At 36.5% G+C, this 24,663-nt stretch overlaps 1 protein-coding gene across 8 annotated transcripts in view; it reads right to left on the bottom strand.

The window, feature by feature from the left end:
- TLL1 (tolloid like 1) overlaps positions 1–24,663 on the bottom strand; it is a 137,603-nt gene that overhangs the window by 9,256 nt on the left and 103,684 nt on the right. For 6 of the 8 annotated variants that reach the window (XM_021394376.1, XM_021394378.1, XM_021394383.1 and 3 more), the window contains 8 exons: positions 21,800–21,995; positions 19,887–20,012; positions 16,956–17,116; positions 14,196–14,376; positions 10,330–10,449; positions 7,653–7,778; positions 6,149–6,276; positions 1,497–1,710 (listed from right to left, as the gene is read on the bottom strand). In XM_021394376.1, the coding sequence (XP_021250051.1) occupies positions 1,497–1,710; positions 6,149–6,276; positions 7,653–7,778; positions 10,330–10,449; positions 14,196–14,376; positions 16,956–17,116; positions 19,887–20,012; positions 21,800–21,995 (1,252 nt within the window). Of the gene's footprint in view, positions 1–1,496; positions 1,711–6,148; positions 6,277–7,652; positions 7,779–10,329; positions 10,450–14,195; positions 14,393–16,955; positions 17,117–19,886; positions 20,013–21,799; positions 21,996–24,663 lie in introns of those variants that run through there. The other 2 variants (XM_021394377.1, XM_021394384.1) reach the window with 2 other exon arrangements.

The raw sequence follows: 24,663 nt of genomic DNA, 5'->3' as shown, positions 1-24,663 counted from the left end.
TAAATGTCCTGGTTTCACTTTATGAGGCAAACTTCACAATTTTTACAGCATTCTTAAGAACCAGACAGATTTTATTCTCCAGACTTTCCCAGAAAAGCACTATTATGCTTGCTCAGAAGATTTTTTCACACCACCTGTTTTCTAACAAGACTTCTGACCTATAATTATTTACCTCACAGTAATTAAACAAATGAGTAATTATTACCATTTCTATCTAACTTTCTGTCGAAGGGGAAGGGCTACTCAGGTAGGGAATGCAAACAAAGAAACGTTTGTAAAACAGGCTTTTCAACAAGAAAAACATAAACTGAATGACAGGTCATTAAGCTTTTCCCTTTCCAGGCTTTACTTGTAAAAGTAAAACTTTACTTGTAAAGTAAAAAACAGTCCATATGCTGTTTTCTACTGCTTTTCTCTGAAAAGGAAATTAAATTAATACAAGTTTAGAATTATTATTAACAAAGGAAAAAAAAAGAGTAAATGTTAACACTGCTGTATGAGGAATTTTTAGTCAAGTATTACACATCGACTTGATGAATTACATAAAATAGTACGAACAGTGACTGGTCACTGCTTACTATTAATGACTACAACCTCTCAGCAAACCTTGTGAACTAGATCGGTTGTTTACAAATATTTTCTGTGTTAACATTTATTTCCAGGTACTGGATGAAAGATAATGAACTGAGGAAAGTAAAGGCATATATGGAGGAAGAAAAAGTGAAAAAACAAAGAAACAAACGAAACAACAGAAAAAAAAAACACCTTGTTTTACAGCAGGCAATGGAAGTTCAGAGATTCAGCACTAGGGGCCACTGTAGGTCAAACAACGTGAGGGAAATTACGCACACATTGAAAATGTCCTTATCTATTAATGCAATTGCATTTTCAATTTCAGTGATTTCTGACAAACAACAAAATTAAACGGTAAATGGGAAGGAAATTATTTTCCTAAGCTCTTAAGGCAATCTTCAGTATTGTTTTTCTTACTCTTCTTTTGCTTGTCTTTCCCTTTATAGCTCTGCAGGAAAGTAATAGCTGTTTATACAAAGCCCAGACTCTTGTTTAAGTTAGAACAAAAAAGTAACAGAGGTGCATCATATGCCTCAGTGAACACCTGCCATTTAAAATACTATGAAAGGCTATTGAAACCTTTACAAACTAATGAATCCTATGAAATATCTCTTAGACCAACTTATTTATATCAGACCTTCCTTCATAATTTATTAATCATTTACCTAGAAAACTGAAAGAGAAAGCAAGAAGGAGAAAAAGAAAAAATGGGAGACAAAAAGAGAGAAAGAAATGTCTAAAATATTAGAGAACATTTTCTGCAATCTCCAATTTTTCCTACTGTTTCTAAGGTTTCATTAGGTTTAGCTGTAACATTGTGTTATCTTTCAAATCATCCTGTTCCTATAAAAAGAAATGCTTGAATATCTTCCACTAAAGAATGAAGGGGAAGTTATTAGTAAGCCACATCCTGATTTTCTGACCTGTAGAGTGTGTTGCTTGGAAGCCTTTTCTTTGAACTGATGCATCAGAAATAAAGCGGAGAAACATTTTGTTTCCAGTAGCAATGAGGGGCTCTGGTATCTTACTGCCACACAAGCGTCCCAAAATTGGCGATTTTTCACTTTCACCATCAAACACTTCCAAGTGGTCATAGGCACATTCTTGATGTTGTTCTATCTCAAATTCATTGAAAGTCTGGGGAGAAAAAGCAGAATGACTCACTGTAGTGCTGTATTTACAAGGTACATATGTAGTGCCAGTATGTTTCGGAACACAAAGTAAAGACAACAGATTATAGCATTACTCCTCCTACAACTCAGTAGGTTTGAATCACACCTTTATAGTCAATGAATATTTGCAACTGAATATTAGCCTTTCTTTTGAGTAAGTATTCTTTGTAGGATCATTCCAGATTTCACAGAACATTTTAAACAAAGCAAAAAGCAGGAAATCTCTTGGTGCCTCAGATAACCACGTCCATAAAGCATCTGTGAATCATAACGTTTGTCTTTTTCTTTTTTTTTCTTAATCTCGCTTCACAACTAAAGCCTTCGAGAATGACCTTTCGACATGCGATAATCTTAATTCCTTATCTATTATTAATGATGCAATTTCTATTATTACAACACTAACAATATTTCAGGCTGCATCCTTCATGTTAACATGACATTTTTGCTAGTGAAACTATGAAAAATAGGAAAATTATTTTGACCAAATTTATTATATATAAAAAACTAAACACTTTAGCAGACTATTTTGCCTTCCTCAGCTCTCCCAAGAAGATTCAGATTACTGCAATGGTCTGAATACAGTGATAACAAACTACTTCATTTCAGATCTGTGATGTTCCTTCTACACTTCAAAACATTTGTTTTAATTTGAGTTCCTAGGGATTCTCACAGTCTCTATCATTGCTCAAGGAAGCTTGTCAGGACAAACTCAGTTCTATTAAAAAATGCAAACTGTGAGCCATTTGAAGCAGAGCCTGAGCAACAATCTCATAAAAATTTCTGGCATTTAGATTTCTTAGAGCGTCTAAACAAAGGCATTTCCCAAAAGTGTATGTCGCACCCTACAGGAACTGCTAAAGCACAGAAAACTAATAGTTGCTTTTCAAATATGGAAGAGTGTCTTCCAAGACTGAACTAGTGGCAATAAATTTATGCCAAGAGGACATCTAAGAGACTTCAGATATGGCTTTTTGACCAGGGCCAAGTATGAACCTGATTAAAATGCTGGTACTTTCGCCTCTCACGTGAACGCTGACAATGTAATATACATACAAAACTTTGTGATTTTTTTTTTTAACAAATAACCTACTGTTCACGGCAGAATTGAAAATATGAAAACACAAAGTAAAAGTGGTCTCATGAGTAGTCACATAGCTGAGTAGTCATATAGCTTTAAAATAAACACACAAAAAACACTAAACAATTAAGAAGTTATATTTAAAAAACAACAAAAAAACCACCTGTCAGTTACTGAACAAATATCATAATTAAGCATGGAACCTGGCACGCCAAAAGAAATCCGACCTACAGAGTTCCTTGTGGAATCTGGCCAATATGAAATGTGACGATAATTTATATTAACAGCTGACATAAAAGAAATATCAAAGGATAGCACATAAAGCCTTTTGCCCAAAGAACTAGAATAAGCAGAATATTACATGAGTTGCTCTGAAAGCAATGCCTCCTATTTATTTCCATGGAAACTGCAATAGATACAAAGAACACAATAACACCATTTGATAGAGCAAGTTCTCAGATATAAAACAGGATTTTTCAACCTAGTCACCATCACTACAGCTGTGGATCTTCCTCAGAGATGAACAAGACCCTGCATGTCGCTCTTGCAAAAATCTGCATGGCCATCCGGAACGTGGCTTGTCTTTCACATCATTGTCGCCACTGCAGAAGCGCACCACCCACCGCCTCACTGTGCTCACATCCACTGTTTGGTCTCCACAAAAATACAGCAAAGCACGGATGAATGTTAATAGGTCATTTTTTCCTCATGGAAGAATTCATTTCCACTCCTTTATTTCATGCACCCTCTTATGTCAGACACTATTAGTCAGACTGCCCCTCTGCTGCCATCTGTCACAGAACAACAAAATGTAATGGAATATTGGGCAGGAAGGTTCAACCTCTGCTGCTGTACCACCAACATCTGCCTCTGATGTCATGGGCCACCATCATAAAATGGGAGGCATTAGTTTTGGAGCAGCCCTCATATTTTCATTTTGTGAAAAGTGGAAAGTTGAATGAAACAGCAGACATAGGTTCACTGCAGAGGAAACTCAGTGTTTTCTATTAAAGGAACAAAACTGCAGAGGCAGTGAAAACAGCTGCACAGCAGTTCCTCCTGCTGCTCTTAAATTGTTGTCAGACATCCTACTTCTATGATGCCAAGTATGTGTGATCGTTTATACCCAAATAAAATAAAAAGAACAAGTGAGACTAACTGTAAGGGAGTTACTTAAATACAGAACTGAGAGAAGTCAGTTTTCAGTCAGGGGGAGCAATAGATGCGATCCAATTTTCGTTTAAAAGGAAAATTACAAGTTTACCTACTCATCAGCACAAACATATCACTCTACAAAAAAAAACTTCTCACCATGAACTATAAGATGTCTGTTAATTTTAATTTTTTTCTACTCAATTATCACTGTGATTCCTAAACCTTCCTGTAGACAGTGTATCTTACGCTGAGTCCCACAAAGGAGAACAGAAATAATTTGTAAATCTGCTGAGTCTCTCTATTGAGTTTAGAAATTATAAGTAGAATCAAAGGAAATTTATTTAAAAGGAAACACAAATCTAATATTTTTAAGCATTCTGAGAGAATCTTTGTTTTTTTCTCTTTTTTCAAATGTCAGTTCCTAGCTACGGACCATGAACAGGCTTGTAACAGAAGAACACAAACTTTCTCTCTACTATTTAACATCAGCAGTGTTCACAAATAACTGAAAAAAATTAGAAATATAATTAAATCACACCTGGCCTTTCCTGGGACAAATACTTTTGACTATCTACCTCTCCACCATTATAGTCCCCACTTTGGCTGTCTTATTAGTGGGAATGGTACTCAGAAGTGTTACATGCAGTTTCTGAACAGCCAGCCTTTCTATCTATAGCACTTTACTGAGTAGATATGTTGGTGGCACTTAGGGATAGCTGCCTCAATGGGACACTTAAGTCTGTCTCTTATAAATCCGGCTGATTAGCTTAAGAAAATTTCCCTCTGATACATACACTTTCAAAGCCAGCTTTATCTGCACATTTCATTTAAAAATTGAGAAGTGCATTTCTGGTTTTCTCATTGCCTTCTTAATTACACCAAATGCTTAACTTTACCCTTCTCAGGAAGAGACTTCAGTGATTATCAGAGTGAGAGCAATCAGGAGAAGTGATTAGTTTCTGTACAGACAGCCCCCTCAGAAAATGAAACAGCCTCACAATTCATATGGCTTGTTAGCATAAGGAAATCAATTCTCTCTTTGTTTAATTTGGCTAAGTAAACTGTGAGGAGTAAACTTGAATATGGTATGGAAGCCCAAGAAAAAATATTTATCTATAGTGGAAGTATTGCTTTAATATTATTAATATGACATTTTGCTGCTCTAGACAGATTTTAAAGATCATATACATACAGAATTTAGTAGGCTGACGCTACTGGCCATGTGAAAGCAGATTTTAGGCTCTAAATCATGGGGCTGTTTTTTCAAATTTTACTTAGCAAAATTTACTAAAAAAATATAGTAAAATTCTGTTTGTTTGTTTTGCAATTTCACTGGCAAAAGATCATTTAAAATACTTTTCTTTTAGAAAAGTACTGGAAAAAGCTTTTACAGTAACATGCCCCTGCGAATGTCTGACTGGCTTTTGCTTATGTAGACGGGATGAAACACCATTCAGAGTTGGCAGTAAGGAAGGACTTCGGAAACAAAAACCTGTTTTTCGCCCTTTGAACTGACAGATCACACACCACTTGTTCCAATCCCTCCTACTCTGCAGGAACATATTAGCCTTTTTAATTCTGGAGAATTGGAATCAAAAAATGACCTCACATCAGCACCAGTAACAGGGGTTATATGGCTGTGGTTAAGGTCAGGAGTTATGAGGTGGCAATATCCCATTCATCCCTGTAACAATTTAGGCTACTGCTCCTACTTCCTTAAAGCAGATATATCTCTTCTTAGGTTTACTTGCACCAACATTTTTGACGCATCAATTTCCCTCTCCTTCCATTTGCACATCCAACATGTTCGCATTGCTAAGTTTCAGTACAAAGGCTGCGCACGTCAGTGCAAACAACGGTTGCTTTTTGTTTCTCCTGAGTATTACTGTAGCACGTCTGTTTTAATACTCATGAGGAGGGCTCCGCACGTGCATTCTAATATCATTTCTTTAGAACTCAAAACCCCTATTTCGGATGAGTGAAAGATGTGGAACAATGGGAGGAATTCCTTCACTGCTGAACCAAGGAGTCATTTGCCACGGGTATTGCAGAGAGAGCTACATGGTGCTCCCCAAAGGACTCTGGGCTGAAAAAACCCTGGGGCTGAGCTCAGAGCAGACAAGCCCCATGGGCATGTCCATGCTGTTGGCTTTGTGCAGATGCTACTCACCAATTTGACCCTCTGTCCAGGGGTGGCACTGATTTCCCAGGTGCACTCTTTTCTGCTGGGATACTTGTCAGGCCAGTTGGGACTTGTAATGATGCCGCTGGGACTGTGGATCTTCTGTTCACACTCAGCTGTGCCAATAGTGAGAGCATCAATTAGTCTGGGAGTTCAGTATTCAGAGGTAGCCAGAAAAGTACACTGTTTATCAGGTGACCCACTGAACTGAAAGGATTGTTAGAAACACAGCTGAACACCCTCCCAAGTGTGAAGGATCATATTCTTCCTCTTTGACAAACACTTTATGGCAATTAACCTAGCATGCTTTGATTTGTGAAACAAATACTGTTGTTTACAATGGATTTTTTTTAATGTAAATGTATAAATAAACCCAAACTATGTATTAAAATGTAGTCAAATATTCTGCTCTTTCCCCCATTCCACTTCCAAATAAGTCTGAAAATCCACATAAGATATCTTGCCAATACAATATCAAATGGTATTTCTTGAACAACATAGTTTTCTTCTCACAAATTTTCATACTGCAACTGCAGAGCAATCAGCTACAGAACAACCCAAAACAGCTTCTAGGGAAAAGTATATAACTGCTAAGTCTGATTTCTTACTATGTACCAAGGGCAGTTGTGCCATTTGTATCAAAACTGAATCCAGAAGTGCCTCTCTCAATAAATAAAAAACCTAATACGTAAAGAAGGCAAGCAAAAAAACTTGCTTCATCTCCTATTGGATTCGTTTTTTTAACGATCTCAAGTTGTTGTATAAACACCAGAGAATTATTTAAACAGAAGCTTTTAGAAGAGGCAAGTACCATTCCAAAATCAAGGGTAACACAAATGATTCACAAAGGAGACGTTTGAGAAAACAGCCTTGAAAAATTAGAGGGTCATAAGATATTACACACTTAAGGTCCATTTGCAAATAATCTAAATTCTACTTAAGTCAACGAGCCTACTGTTTGCTTGGAGGTAGTCACAGCTTTAGACAGAAAATAGGAAGAAAGATGTGTAGAGATTTAACTGGAATTTAGATTGTCTGAATATGTCCCCCAGAAGGAACCCTGAATGGTGTCTGATGAAGGCAGGTACAACACCAGCCTAAATGTGAGGGAGCTCACAGTCGCTGATGGGAACAAATGACAACTTTAACAAGCTCCTCTTCAAAAACTCTGTCTCTTTGTTTTATACTGCATTAGATTAATATCCTGTCACAGCTGTAAATGCTCTACACTTCGCAGCACTATTAGAAGTAGCATTCCCTGCTGAAGTTGTGTGGTCAGTAATTCCAACCTCAAACTCAGACACACACAAGTGCTAGGGATGAAGGGAGTGAGGAAACGGGGGAAAGGAACTGCTTCACACAAATGTCTAAGACTGCAAGACACCACCTGTTTTTTTGTTTTGTTTTGTTTTTTTCCCCCTCTGGAAGGAGATCTTCAAAGATCTTGCTGAAAGAATTGCATAATCTACTGTCCAAACACGATACAACTTACCCTCCTTGCAGTCATGTTTGTTTTCATGTAGCACAAATCCATTCCGGCACTGGCAAACGTAGCTTCCTACTGTGTTGATGCACTCATGCTGGCAACCGCCATTGTCCTTCGAACACTCATCCTTGTCTAAGAAATACACAACAAGAATGGGTGAGCAGACAGAAGAAGAGCTTTTTCTCAAAAAGAAAAGCATTTAGCACAGACTTTGAGATCAGAAGAGGATAAACTAAGGCACAGTCATTCTTCTCGGTTTTGTGCTACCTTACTCCTATCCGCTCATTGCTCATCCTACGCTATGGCGCATATATTCTGTCTCATCTTTCTTAGAAGTAAGGGATAGATCTCAGAGAAGGGGAACACTAGTAAATCAAATGAGCTAAATCAAAGGAGACAGTTACCAGCATTTACTCCTTCAAGGGGTCTAGCTGGTAAAGATTTCATAAATATTTCATCCAGAGCTTTATTATGGTAAACAACAGGAGTGCAATTTATGACCAACACAAAGTATTCCAGCTCTATGCAAATTCCACAATTTAATAGTGGCATGTGGAAAGGCAGACAGAGGCCAAACAAGGCTTCAAGTTCTGTGCATTTAAAATGTAAGAAAAGAATGACTTAACATAAACTTTCTGAATAAGTTGTTTTTTCTTTCCAGCAGAGTACCAGTGTGCTTTACTTTAAATGAATCTGGACATTACAGAATATCTTGAAAAGGAAAACATTTCATTGAAAAGCATACAAAAGAAACTGGCATTAATTATTTCAAGGAGATCTACAATATAGCATGCAGCTCTGTTTATTAACATATAATCCCTAAAAAGAGCTTTTAGTGTGTTAGAAGTAAAGCAGAGAGTAGAAGAGGAAATATGACCTGCATTAAACAGCTAAAAATTCATTGCATGGAAAAAAGCCAAACTAGATTAACGGGCTGTCATTATAGCAAGAGGCCTCAGCTGCCACCCTCCTATGTCATTCAGCTGTTGTCATTTTAGCTGAGGCCAGTCCATTTGAGACAGGGAGACTGCTCTGGACGTGTGTGTATATATATATACACATATACACATACACCCATATGTATATAGACATGGTTATATACATTTATATATATATGTATACATAAAACCCAACAAATAAAAATATATATGATATTATTACGTGTGTATATATACAAATGTTTACACACAACTGTATCTTACAAACTCGGCTATTTCAACATACAAAATAGAAAAGGAAAACGTGCAAAGGAATAACAGTCATTCCAGATGTCCATTTATTGCAGGGCTGGAATGTATAGTATACATTCCCTTCAGCCTCATGCGCCTTGGAAAGCAACAGTAAGTGTTATCGTTAAACAAGGTAACATGCAATGCTTCAGACTTCAGTAGGCACAAGAAGAATTTCTATAGATTACAAACATTATAGATAATTTAAGTCTCTTTTGTCATCTTATGGATTTTTCACTGATTTACTGTTGCTTGTACTCAGTAACACAACAAAGTAAATCTGTGTTATAATTACATACACATCAGCTTTACCTGCCAAAATGTATGTGATACTTGACTCACCAACTTGCAGGTGTTTCAGCAAAAATCAGTTTCTAGTTTTAATACATAATGATGATGTAGAAAAATCCTGTCAGTCTAACCTAAGCACCTACTACACTTTTGCCCTGTAAATCTCAAACCAGTTTACACTGAAAGATCTTGAAACCTTTCTGTAGATGTGAACAGATTTGAAAATTAAGAAACAGCAAAAAATGTGTATTGTTCCCAGAGTCACACATCCGAAGCCCAGTATTAGTGGTCATTTTGATGATGAAAGAAGCATAAAAGCTTCCATAATATACTGTTCATGCACCTTGCAATGCAAGTCTCTAATGGAGGCAGTAAATCTACTTCATTTCAAACAAAACTTTTAATCTTTCATCTTTGCAAAAGCAAGCACCGTCATAAATTAACTCTGTGTTGCAAGTGAAGAATAGTAACAAGCAAATGAGAAATTAGATGTATTATGAAGAAAACTCTCCAATATTTTCCCACCTAAGTATTAGTTTCAGTTTTCTACCAAAATAACAGAATAAATGGAAGGTAAGCTCAAAATGCATTCAAGTTTGATTTTCAAGTACATTGTAGGTATGCAAATTCTCAATAAAAGCCCTCTCCATTTTCACCTTCCATCCAACTGTGAAAACAGAGAAAAGTATTTTAACATTAAAGAACTCTGTATTCTGTAAAACAATCTTTTAGAGACAAGTGCATAAGAAAACAGTCCCGAGTTGGACTTCTTCAGAGATGAAATTGATATAAACCACGGACAGAAGGTAGAAAAGAGAAGCTTTGGAACATATCTGAACTACAACAATTATTTGTAGATGGTTAATCAAGGACGCAACTGTTGAACAAGCTTTCCTCACACTTCATAATTTGGAACAGATTTTCTGTCTATTTGATTGCCCAGTTTTAAAAATTCATAAAAAAAAACCAATTAGTCTGTATTAGTTATAGGAACAAATGTTTTGCCATGTAAAAACAAAGCCATTTGTTAAGCCGACAGATGGAAATGAGTTTCCCACTTCTGAATGGATACTTTCTTTTCTCATTTCAGTACTCAGAATAGGGAAAGATCCATTCCCAACAAAATGTTAGATTGAAATCATTCAGAGGACAAATGTTCGTACCTCTGAGACCCTCAGAGGCCACCAGTCTGTGAATAATACGTACTCGGCCTGAAGGGACCTGTATCAAGTCCTTGCAAGATTCGAAAACAAAAATTTTCTCTTTGCAGGTAGTTTTCTTGTCTGTGGAAAAAAAATGTACCAGCATGGCACCAGAGATGAGTTTGTGCTCCAGAACAAATCCGGTCAAGGCTAGAAACATCCTAGCTTTCTCTTTTAAACTGATCAGTGAGTCATCACCCAAGATAAAAATGTCCCCAAATTCATTTCTAAATTACATCAATTACCACACCTTGGTCATGTGAAAAATCATGCATATTTAAAACAAGGAAGTAACTCTAAAATCTGTGATAAATGGAAGCAGTTTAATGACACTATAACAAGGTATTAAATGTACCACTGAAAAAAGACTGAGCTAAAGAAATTAATAGGATATAGAAAAAATGACAGAAAACAGTATTTTTTGAAGAAATTATCTTGTATCTTTCCTGGAGCAAATTCACTCCTCTGTTCCAAGCAGGTTAGAATAGGTTACTGTCCTCCAACAAGAGCAGAAGAGGAGAGAGAGAAAGAGAGGACAGAAGAGAGGAAGGTGGAAGCAAAACAAACAAACACACACACAAAAAAAAAACATCCCAAAACAAAGCAACACACACACTTCATTTCTAGAAGCTTTTTGTTTAGAAGCCAATTCCAAAAAGTTTTTTGTGAAAGTATTAAAAAATGAATATGTCATAACTCCCTAGTTTCTCCCCTATACCCATGAAACGGTATGATTATCATACAACATTCTCTGTTGGTCAGACAGATCCTGCAATGGCTACTAACTAAGCTTTTTTCAGATCTGTCTCATCAAAAGTAAATTCTACAGCATGTTAAAAAAAAAAAAAATTCTCACTTTCCCATAGCACCTGGCTGGCTGTTAACACCATTTTACAGCCAAATAAGCAATTATATGTCTTCTTGTATCAACAAAAATAGCTTCCTAATGCAGGTCATTTTTGTGCCCTGTGTCACTGTTTGCTTTCACAGTTTACCGCATTGGTTTTCAATCACCCAAAAACTGCTTTCTGTCATCTGAGCTGGAGCTCAGCCATATTTCCTCAACTACAGCCATGGCTGCAGAATACACCACTGAAAGAGTTGCAAAAACTTGGTTGTGCTTGAGAAACACATTGCTGTCCTTAATCTTCATACAGATTTGATTTATCTAACTCCCTTCTGCTGAGCTTTGTGCAGTGAATAGACTGCAAGATGCAGTGCCTTACTCCCTACTGATTTTTTCATGAGGTATGGTTTTACAACTAAATGTTTCCAAATATTTACTAAGTGTCTTCTAGTCAGCACCCTATACACCAAGAACATTAAGTATTTCTCTGCAGATTAAATTCTAAATGTACTTCTTTCTGAAGTTTATAAAGAGGCATAAAAAAACCCACATGGTCAGCTGAACAGTGATCAGCTGTTAACACCCAAAAGTCAAAATACATAAGATGAAGTCTCAAGTCCATGCTTAATTAATGGATGAATAGCATATTATATTCACATTAAGGAATTCAGAGATAAAAAAAAATTATCATTTTCTGACAGTCACAAGAGTTGTGTCCAATGAATTACTCTGAGATTAAAGCCTTTTGTTTGAGCTTTGAGTTCAAAGTTTGACTTGCCTCAAGCATTACAAAGTTTTTGTTTTGATCAAGAAATACTGTCAAAAGAGGAAAGCCAGGTAACATTTAAGAATAGAATCTTCTAGAAGTGATAACCAGAAAAGTTGAGAAAGAATAAAAAGAAAATACAGAGTGCCTGAACTTTTGAAATGAAGGCAGAGATTGTAGCAGAAATGCATTGGGAAGCATTCAGTACATTTATATACTTACAGACTCAAAGACTGTTTACATGAGACTGTTTCTTTGAACAGGATTCAATATATTCTATACCCAGCACATATTTCTATTCATTAAAAAAAACCATATTAGTTCAGACTTAGCCCTGGCTAATGGATTTATTCTGGCGATCAACTGAATCATTTAAAACTTATATTTTTTAGATTAGTAAGAAAAATCTGTTTTCACTCAGGGATGAAACAATTGTATTTCATTCACAACTGAAAGAGACAATGGAAATGGTTCTGAAGGATTACAGCATGATGCTTTGAATTGCCAGCCCAGTCTTTCCCAAACATACAGCAGTTATCTGAATTCCTTATAGAACACAGTCATAATATTAATTATTTAAATGATAAAGCTTAAAAAGCAACAACAACATTAAAAAAAAAACAGTGAAAACAAAATTTTAAGTGTATTTATATGTGTCAAGTTCAGCATGGCTACAAATCATAATGCCTAAACTACAATGCTTACAAATTTCAGAGGTATAATTGCCAAACTTATCTGTTATAGATTTATAGATACTGAACTATGTAACAAAGTTACTTTGTTGGCTATTTGTAGAACTGGAACACCAATATTTAACTGTAAAAATTTTTTTTTTGCAGAAAGTCATAATAAGTAACAATGCCTGTTGGCACTCCTAGGTCTACATGAAATAACTAGCTGTGTAAATGCTTCTGTGAGGAAGCTCTGTTGTGTGCATATACGTATTAACTACAAATACTGAGCAAACCTTGATATTTGGTTGTTAATGTAAAGGATCATTTTAAAATTACATAAAAGGTAATACTACATGTAAACACAGATCTGAATGCCTATGACCACAGAAATGTGATGACTAGGACCAAATTATATTCTCAAAAGCTGAAAAAAGTAGAGAAAAGAATTTCTTCATGTGAGAGAAATCCCTTCTTTCCATTCTGCATTATTACTTAAAAAAAAAAAACAACATCAAAGAAACCATAATGGGAAAACATGGGAAGTTTTGTTGTCTTTGTTGACAGTTACATTCCCCACTTTCCATTTCTTATACTTCCCTATCACTTATATGGGCATGCTGATTCATATTACCATACTTTGTCGTTGTCCAGATTATTAGAGCTAACCAGTGCGATACCACTTACATGACAGCTTTGCTAAAGCATTTTAGTGAACAAACCCTAATAATGGTGACCAGTAACACATTTTGTTACACACTAAAAATGATCAGGATTTTTCAGATTCAGATTTTCAACAGCTACAGGAAAAAAAAATGCGGCAAAATGCAAATCCCAGATACTTCTGGATTGCTTCCAGAGTTTTCAGAGAGGGAACTGTTTTGCTGTTTTGTTTTACACGACATAACATACCTATGTATATGAGTGAACAAGAGAAGCGTGATGCAAAATTACACAACTAACACAAGTTGTTATCCTGCCACAGCCAGATTATAATAATCTAGTCTCAGTAGGTAATTGCAAAGACCACTGTTGTGCAAATCTGTCCACAGATCTTGAGCTTTGTTTATGTCTAAATAACTTTATTCAACAGTACACAACCTTCAACAATATAAACTGACAGCTCTGATCTGTGCCAGAGAAATTACAGTCCAATAAAAATAGACAAATTTTTGGAAAATATTAAGATCTATTTTTCTGCAAAATATTAAGAAGTACAAAGTTTGGCAAGAAAGAACTCATAATGCTAAGCAAATGTTCTATCACAAGGTAGTAATTTTATAACTAGTAATATATTAAGAGATCTGAGTGGAAAAAAAAGGCAAGAGTACACAGTACGTAACTCATATCACATTACAAGTGGGATTTGGAAAAAAACTTAGAACTTGGGAGAAAAGAAATCTAACAGAAATTTAGGAACGCTTATTAGGTTTCTTTTCTTCCTCTAATCTTACAAAGCTTTTTCTAAACTCGTGTGTTATTTAAATGTATGAATGTGCTTTCTACATATTTTCTCCTACATGCAGATAATGATTTTCTATACCTGAAAAGAAGTGTGCCTTGAAGCCCTTTTTTGACACGGTATTGTCAGACCGGAACTCAATTCGCATGTTGTTGTACTGTGAGGTGATAACTTCAGGCACTTCTGTACCACAGAATTTACCATGTAGTTTAGAATCAGAAGAAAGGCCACTGCGAATCTCCACATAATCATATTTGCACACCTGGGAAAAGAGAGATCTTCATTCTTTTTTAGCTAACCAAAGGAAACGCATGACATTATTTAGAAATGCAATAATTTCAAATACTATATACCACTTAGTAATACATTAAAATATTGTTCCGCATTTTCCTGAATCTGAAAACATTTGTAAATGCTTACCAGTTGTTCACTGATTTTATGTAAGCATATTTAAGGTCAGTAAGACAAGAGTGGTCATACATTTATATTCAAAATTCTATTATTTTTCACAATCTCTGTTAGGTGTTTCAATTTTAAAATGCTTAAAATAGCAATTAAGTCTAACAAGGAAAAATGTCAGTATTAGACTAAAATCTAGAAATATTCACCTTATACTTTTCCAACTATCTTCATGCAATAAGCCAAGTAACCAAAACCTACAAAGACTCTACAGTTAGCTCCTCACAAATTCAAAAAACTTGTTCACTTAGAATCTTACAAGATAGGTTTTTACCACAGCAGACTGACCTAGCTGTAGATGTCCCTGTTCATTGAAGGGGAGTTGGACTATATGACCTTTAATAGTCTCCTCCAACTCAAATGATTCTATGATACTGTGATATTCATTTACTCATGAATATATAAATCTGCACTATTAGTTCTACAAATCTTTCTTTAAGTGTAGCACAGCTATAATTCAGAGGGTTAATGCATGTGGTTTCCACTGAACAGTTAAAAATAAGATAAAATAATGTAATAAAAAGCCTTATGCAAGGCCTACTACTCACGATAATACACTCAATGCATAATCCCTTGGTCAACATAAAGCCTTCCACCCAAAAACTTCTAAGCTTCTTAGGCTCAACTATCAATCATTTAATCAAAAACGTCCCAGTTGCCTGCAATTAATAGCTTAAGAGAAAACAGTGGCCAGGAGGATTCATACCAAGCTTAGACTATCCAGTAAATCTAGGTTGTATTTGATAAATCACAATTTATAGTCATAAAAGAAATGTTGAAACCACATTTACACAATGCAAAGAGCAAAGATATATAACACTTGAGTTACTATTATATATTGACTTATATTAATTGTAAGAAAAATTATAATAATTCCTACCATTTTCAAATATAATTCACAATGTTTATAATTTTAAAAACACACCAGTGATGAACTTTGATGCTCTTACAGGTTTAGATTAAAAATGCAATGCAATTTGAGATTGGTCTAGCTTCCTTTTTACAGTCCTATATAAAATACACATAAAATTAAAAGGTAATAGCAAAATCAAAATTGAAAAATGCAAATGCAAAAGATTAGAATTGTAATACTGGTACTTCATGGAGCTCCTAAAACAACAACAAAATTAGAGCATTTGCTAAATGTATACAGGCAGACATTAAGTCTGCGCTCAGAAAATGTCTGAATGTCCCATGTATTACGTATGTTTCTTCTGATTTTCACAGATACCTTTTAATAACAGTACTGCTATTTAATAATATAAACTGAAGTCAATTTAGTACCACTGGAGAGGGTCAAAACAAAGCTATAAACATTGAAAAACATCTACTTATGTATTTTTCATATCTGCAGAGTTTGCATGTCCTGCATAACCTTAGAAAACAGATAAAACCTCATGTACCTTGCTTGCAAATCTGGCTTAAGAATCAAGCAATTGCAGAAAAAAATTATGAGTGCAGTAAGGGAATTCGATGGTATAACAGAGCCATGCCTAGGAAGCGGAGCAGAGGCTAAACATTGATATGAAACCCATACTTCTAGACACCCAATAAGCCCTGCAACATGCCCACTGTTTTGCCTGAAGCTAGAGGGAGCAGCTCTTCCCACACAGCCATCTCTGTTCTGTCCCTCTACCCTGGGATGAGAAAGGATTCAGGGACTCCCTGGGCTGCCCTTCTTGGTCCAGCAAGCACTACATGCTCCTGGTCTGCACCGACAACTTGGAATGAGTCCAGCCCAGTAGTGGAAGCTGGTATGTGACTTGCACCTATCAGAGCCTTGGGCACAAGCATCGCAGTTGCGCTGTTATTTTTTCAAAGTACATCTACTAAGTAGACCTAATCCAGATTCACTCAGAGAAAAATGCCATTCTTCAAACAGCATTGTTACTCCATTGTGCCTTATTTTGAGTACTGTTCCTTGTAAAACATTCACCCTTGAGAGGCTTGTAAGTGATTTAAATGTTCCCTGGCTCTGTCGCTAACCAAACCTTATGTGCATTCTTTGTAGTCACAGTCTGTAAAGATGATTTGGTTTCTCCAGATTTTCTTGTCTTGAATTGTTTCCAGTATGTCTCAGGCATTTGTTCTGTTTCACTTTGTTGATAAAAAAAAGTCAGCTGAGACTCAGCAGAGAACATTTCTTTTAAATTTCTTATAATACATATACATTCAGTTGATATGTAAAAGATAGATATTCTCTCCATGTTTGTTTTGAAAGAACCCAGAAACAGTCCCAGAACAAAACCAAGAATATCTATGGTTATTGTCAATGCATAAACAGTTAAGTGAGGGTTTTATGAGGCAACATCTATTTCTGAACGCTCATTAAACTGTTTAGCGTATAACAGATTGTGCAGATTTTTGTTCACAGTTACTCACTTCGTTGCCTTCTAACTCAAAAAACTCAAACTTCATTGAAATTCGGTACTGCGTTGGGGCAACCACCTGCCACACACAGTTTTTGTTCGGAGGATATTCTTTGGGCCACCCTGGTGTGGTTATAGTACCATTTAGCTTTGTCAGAAGTCCTCCACAAGCAGCTGTAAAATGAAAAGAGAGAGCATCATTTCTGGAATGAAACCGTGTTTTACTGTAAACAGAAGCACACTGAGCAGATTCAGTCCTCTTATTACTTACACTGCTGTAATGCCCAGACAGACTAATCAGAATCTTGTTTTATCATGCTTGGTGCAAACAAAAAGAAAGAGACAGCCCCTATCTCGAACAGCTTGCAGGTTCGTGGACAGAGATAAGTTTCAAGACTACACATGGCTTTAACATATTCATTCTTTTCCCTTCCCTCCAGAGACTCTGGTTATTCTCTCACAGCCTTTCCCATGCAAATCCTCTGACCTCACTTCTCTCCTTGGGACCTTAATCACCCTTCTCTGACAGACAAACTACTCAAGATGCAGTTCATATTACCCTGGCTTCTTTTATTGATTATTGATCCAGAATCTGCCCTACCTGTTTCAGCTCATATACATGCCTCCCAATAACCTACAAGATACAGTCATTTCTTTAGGATAGCAATCATGTACTGTTCAGATAGAATTACATTTCCTAAAGTACGTATGTTTAAATAACACAGAAAATATCTATTTGGAATATAATTGTAAATAAGTCATCCCTATACAACAGACCAATACTGTACAGAGCATGTGTGAATGCAGTTCAGATAGCAAAAGATAAACATATTCACCTTCTCCATCTGGGCAAAAGATGTTGAAAAAAATGTAATGGGATTCACAGGGGTTCCCAACCACGTTCTGTTCCATTTGTACCATCATGGCACCATGACAGCATCAAAACCCATCCACAAAACTCTTTTTGAGGAGCTGCTGGGCCAAACTTCTTCCTTCTTGCAACTGCTGCGTGCTAATACTCAGTACTTACTTGAATGTACTGAAAACCAACACCTGTCATCATCTAGCTGACGGTCACACATGCTCCATCTACACTAACATGCTGGGGAGAACTCCTCAGTTTCTGTGGGGAGCTAAGTCCACAGGTCACGACTCAGTGTGTCAAAATAGACCCGGCACAGGTTTCAAGACCACACTCAGATAACAGATCTGCTCCCAAAATCATCCAGTCTGCGTCAAGAGTATATTAGACTACTGGTTTTCGGTTTCTGTTTTTCAGCATCACTAAATAGTTCCTTGAGGCAGTGGTGGGAAACATGGAAGTACTGAAAAACTCTTAAAGCCCTCCAATGTGCTACCAACAGGGGAGATTTGGATTAAACAGCATGAAGCAATTTTCCGGGCATGTCAAAACTGCAGTGAAGCATTAAGCAGAGTCTGAGTTGGAGGCTTCTACTCTGGCATCACATGTGAATTAAAACAACTAAGGCACCCCTCAAATTGCCAAACTGTACCTAGGATGTAATGCTGACTGTGACAACATAGTGACTTTAATTCAGTAATCCCAGTGAGCATCTATAGATGGTAAGTAATACATCACGTGGAACAAATGCATTTACACTTCTAGGGATACCTTGGGGGTTTTGCTCCATGCTGCACTGCACTATTTAGAATGATTCCTCCTTACTCTTGAGTTGCTTTCCTGTTTTTGTGCTGACGAATTATTGCTTCTCTCTTTATAGGAGGAAGAAGGAAGAGTTTTCTGAAAGATGGGTAATCTTCCCTAATGTTTGGACTCAGATCATCAGACAGACTAAGCCAAATTCCTTCCATAAATTTGGACTGATGATCAAAGGGCCTACCTCTGTCTTCATGCTTCTGCTAGATTAACCTTATTTTCTGCACACTGGCTAATATGCAGACATCTTAGTACACCAGACCTTCTGAAGTAACTTGTTTTTCCAATGTGCTCACTAGTAAATTTAAGGAGGGAAAAAAAAAAACAATCAGCTCAATGACACCTTCAGACTAATGTGTCTGTAGTCAAGGTCTGTCTCTTCCTCACACACAACAAACAATCAACACCCAGCAGAACAAAATATGCAAAGAAAACAAGCAAAACTACTCCAAATTGTGACAAATCATGAGTGAAAGCCAGAGAATTGGAAAAAATAGAGAGCAGTGAATCACATCTGAAGGAAACCATAACACAGAGCACTTCAATTTTCAAAATCTATTCACCCCTGAAACACAAATAGATGAACTTAGATAAGAATAACTCATGCTATCCCTGAATATATTCCTGCTTATGAATAAAAAATTCAAACAATAATTGCCTCGTAATGATCAAGAGCTTTTGGTCTTTCCTGTCATATGAAAAAATGTATGTGAAGCAAAACCTTATCTCAGTCCAATCCTATGTTTACACTAACTTCAATTTATCAGGTTTTTATTTCTCCAAATGATTATCTGAGCAGGCTTCTCTGAAAAGCAAAATTTTTTTTTCCAGCAATAAAAGCCCAAAATCTGAATAGGATGAGGGAAGATTTATCTGAGTTTCAGGATCCTGCCAGAAAAATCAATGATCAGACTAGCAGTGGTGAGGATTTCTCTGAGTTTTGCGCTGGAATAAAGGATCCTGCTAGAATAAAGGATCTACTGCAGCCAGAGGCAGTCAGTCGTATCGTTCAAGTTCCTGACAGCAGCACATTGCTCCACTGATAATTCTCTCTTTGCACACAAAGGGAGACTTTGATTTAGCAAGAATGAGTAATATAACGTGAAGCTGGGGAGAGGATGGAGTTATTTGCATTATTTCTAAATGACTACCAGGAAAGTTAGTGACAGCTATCAGACGAAAGATGAAAGCTATGGAGAGACATATGAAAGGTAAATGATCAAAGCCTGAAGCTTTGAGACTTGAGAGCATAGCAACACACTGTACCTTCACAGCTCTTTTTGTCGGGACCGAGTTCATAGCCAGGATCACAGGCGCACTGGTAACTGCCAAGAGTGTTTACACAGCGCTGCTCGCAGCCACCATTGTCAGGTTTGGCACATTCATCTTCCTCTGCCAAGACAGGGAAGAATGAAAAATATGTTAAATAATTACCTTTCTCAGCCATAAGTGATGGATCAGTATTAACTCTGAAAGCTGTACATAAGCCATTATAAGGTCTGCTAGAAAACACACTGTGGATGTTGATTAGAGCACTTTCAAACACTAAGGAGACCTGTAACGGAGAAAATAAGAATGTGTATTTTTGTGGACTTGTTTTGCTTCACTTTTTTACAGCATTTACTGACAGCTGCAGACCTAATTTATAAGCACTTTGTTGGCAACACACAATAATTTAGGCAGCATTAATCTAAAGGTTGTACAAAGTATTGAAAGAAAGACTGAAAATCCACAGCAGGGTCACTTGAAGGGCACTTTATCTCCCACAGAATCAATTTGTGCATTATCCTGAATTCATAGTGAAAAACAGATTAACAGAATCCTCAAATCCCAGGTTTTCATTTTATCGATATTAAAGTGACCAAGACGCATCAAGGTGGGGGAGGGGAGGGAGCGGTGTATGGTCCGTACTAGCTGTAAAGTATACTCATGAGATTCATTTTCAAAATATTCCTCAGATGTTGAAATATTATTTCCTTACAATCTCGAGACAAGTAATTCCTGAAGAGTAAAACAGAGCTCCCACCCTCATGTCTACAGCCTTTAAAGTTTTAATTGTCTAGAGCGAAAACTAACAGAGTAAGCAAATTCCCAGCTCGTGGCTTTGCAAGGGAGCAAAAAGGCTTTCCTTGTGATGTGACTTGTATTTTAGGGGCTAGCATGGCCCAGTTGCTGCTGTTGGCTTTCACCGTGCCTTAGGAAGCACAGAGCAGGAACTCCACAAACTGGAGGCAGGCGCTGAGGCCATTGGTCACTCTTTGGTTTCTCAGCTATTTTTTTTCCCCACCTTGCTGATGGACAATAATAAGCTGATACTGCAGCCTAATGCATCAGAATAGGTAGAAGAAACACGTAGATTCAAAGAAAACAATTTTAGTAGAAAAGACCCAGTCATCTCTATCATGATTATATTATTTAACTTTATATTTGATAATACAATTAGCTGAAAGAACGTATTTTGCAAGATAAGATATGTTTCAAGGTGCTCCAAATCAAGTTGATTTTTTTAATCTGAAGAGAGCATATAGTTGGACTGAAATGTTCCTTCATTCTTTGGACATATTTTACAGTTTTGTCTGATAAAAATTGCATGTCCAGGTTAAAAAAAGATATTACAGAACCATTTTAAGCAAAAATAGGTTCAAAATTATTTTTTTTAAATCCCACAACAACTTTTTTGTACAAGGATAAAAAACAGAAACATAGAATCATTAAGATTGGAACAACCTCTAAGACCATCCAGTCCAACACCAACCCATGCCCATCACGTCTACTAGCCATGTTACTCAGTGCCACATCTCCATGGTTCTTGAATACATCCAGCAACAGTGACTCCACCACCTCCTTGTGCAGCCCGTTCCAATGCCTCACCACACTACCTGAGAAAAAATTTTCCTAATATCCAACTTGATTCTCCTCTGGTGCAACTTGAGGCCATTACCTATCATCCTATCACTGTTATCTGTGAGAAAAGGCTGATCTCCAGCTCTCCACAATCTCCTTATAGAAAGCGACATGGTCTCTCCTGAGACTCCTCTTCTCCAGACTGAACAATCCCAGTTCCCTCAGCTGCTCCCCATAAGACTTGTGCTCCTGACACTTCACCAGTTTTGCGGCCCTTCTTTGGGCAGGCAAATGATAAGAAGCTCACAGATCTGAAAATAAGCTTTAACATTTACCTTTAAAAAAGTTAGCTGCAAATCCTGCTTTGTTAACTGTTCCATCAGAAACAAACTTCATCCACAGAGTATTAGAGGTAGATCTAATGTCTTCTGGCTTGTCATAGCCACAGAAGTGACCGATCAAAGGGCTGTTTTCATTCATTCCATCTCGAATTTCCAAGTAGTCATATGCACAGTTGTCATGTCTTTCAATCTGTAAAAAATATATATATATTTTGAAGGGATTTAATTCAACTTGACCATACATACAAAATATCAGTCACATAATAGAATAGAAAATTAAAAAAATATATTTTGGGATTCAAACACTAGGAGGGTGATGAAAAGAAGCAGAACCACTAGACTGTTTAAAATACTCTTTTTTTTTTTTTGAGATTGTTACATAGGATACAACAATCTAAATGGGACTAAGTAACTGGGAGAGACAAGCTCATCTCTAAGCTTCCCAATGTTTTGCCAAATTCCTGCTGCTCTGAGCTAAAGTAAATTCTTTTCTCATGTACATCCACGTATACAAAATCAATGATTCAGCAACTATACAGGTCAGAAAGATCAGTTGGTTTTGAAATGTTATAAAGCTCATTTTTATTCATATGAGAAAGATTTTTAGACATCGTCAACCTGCTTGACTTCAGATGAAGATCAATATTTTATTTTCTTTCTTTACTATAAATACAGTGCAAAATTTTGCATTTGTCAGTACCCACAAATGTTGTAGGGCAGTTGAAAAAAATCTCAGTGAATGAAGAGTTTGGAGCATTTGTACAATTAGACCCAAACACACTTTTAAAATTATCGGCTACTTACCAGCCAATAGAACTGATGACAAAAAATATCATTGTTATTTTTCTGCAGCCAAAGACTAGCATATCAGCAGCCACATTTGCATTTCTACTTGGGAAAGTCTTAAGTTCTTTACATAATAGTATTTTCAGAGTCAGTATATTCAGAATCAGTTTCAGAGGAATTGTTGTAACAGTGAAAGCAAAAGCAGACTGAATGGGATCCTATCTGGAGCCTAGATAATAATTTTGCCTGTCTTTATGGACAGAATATCTTGCCCAGTAGAACTGAAAATCCTCTTGATCTGGGTCATTTACTTCAGGTTACTCAATTAATATAGCACCTCCGCTATGAAAGCATTATCTAAATCCAAGTACTCAAAACTAAATCCTCTAAGGAAACAGTCATTCAACCAAGTGGCTGAATTGTGGGATATGTCTGGGGCACTGAGAGAACAGTTAGGGAGAAGGGGCTGGAGAAGCCTCAGATTGAATTCAACACATCTCAGCTCTGTTAAAATGAAAGAAATCAATTCAAATCCATACCAAGCCCAGACAAATCCACATCTAGTTGTCTGACAAATCTTTACTTAAACAATAGCTGCACAGTTAGTACCAGTAGTTGGTGCCACCCTGCTCTGGCTGAGCATTATGACAACCTCTAAGCTCAGTAACCACCACAGACTAAGGAGCTTTCATTTAGCACATTAGGAATTCTGCTTCCTTTATGTAAGAGGGAAATCTAGGAGGAGGGGTTGTTTGAATTTATTTCATTTTAATGCCATCAAAATATTGCTCTTACACACAAAATTTCTCTGTCTTCTTTCCAGCTTTCCAATTCTTCAAGTAATTTTCTCCCACTCATTTCTCTGGCACAAACCATATTACCATTTACTGTAATTTTTCAGTTATTTGCTCAGGAGTTACTTTGGGACAGAATGAGAGAAATGAGAAAAGTCACAGAGATTTGGGGTGGAACTACCTCTTACTGACTTCAGCGGCAGCTGAGTGTTTGCAACTAATGTGGTCAGACACGTGTCTACCTGAGCACTGGTAAATCTTTGACGCTCTAATACGGATTGCAAATTTTCATTAATCTTAATAAATGCATGACAAAACATCCAACTTGCCTTATTATCTCCAAAAGAAAACCCATATTGCACTCTGATGTAGAAGAAGTGAACTGGCACAAAGCCCATTAAAATCAAAGAAGGAATTGTGTATTTTCCCCCACATGTCTGTGGTCTTTACAAGACTCAAACTTTTAATTAAGATCTGTTTTTTTCCATGTTTCCCATGTTCTATGGGGCAGTACGGAAACTATTATTTTTAAATAAGTAGCTCTGAGTTACATGTACCAAGCTCCTACTGAGGTAAAATGTTAGGCTGTTTTTTTTTCTGAGAATCATTCCTTATTTTTGTCAGAAGAAAAATGCTAAAAATCCATTTTGTATAACAGTGAGTTGCTAAGCTTTCAAAGACTACAAAAATCAACCAACTTACAGAGTGCCACTGATTTCTACTAAAACAATTCAAAGTGGTGGCCAAGCTACCATAATAATTTATTTTTAGAGTACTACTACTTCAAGTGATGCCATTATTATTAACAATATTAATACACTGAGGGATTAAATAGTAGGGTAGGAAATCTTCCCAGGTTAATGACAGGAGAGCCAGTAAACTCAGCTGTAACTGGAATGAGCTGGCAATACTTATTTACTGGAGCAATAACATTTCACAAGTTTAAAATTTCATGTGGATGCAAAAATAATATGCAAAATGTTAGGAAGAAAAAAGCATAAACGAAGAGGTTATAATAGAAAACTGCATTATTTTAAGAGAATGAAAGGTACCATTGGATCTGAAGGCTTTAGAAGAAACCCAGAATTTGAACGGCATTAGTGAATTAAGTTGAAAAAAATGACAGAAAAATCCCTAAGTCAGGCCTATAAGCACAAGAAAACATTGAGAAATCTCCTGATTAAATGGAAAACTAGGTAACTTCTCAACATACATTCTCATAAGGAAAAAACTTTCATTGCACATCATTCCAGTTTTGAAAAAAAAAGAAAAATAAGA

The sequence above is a fragment of the Numida meleagris genome, chromosome 4 (genome assembly GCF_002078875.1).
Source record: "Numida meleagris isolate 19003 breed g44 Domestic line chromosome 4, NumMel1.0, whole genome shotgun sequence".
Lineage (NCBI taxonomy): Eukaryota > Metazoa > Chordata > Aves > Galliformes > Numididae > Numida > Numida meleagris.
The sequence above is the reverse complement of the archived record's forward strand: the minus strand, read 5'-3'. Positions and strand labels throughout refer to the sequence as shown.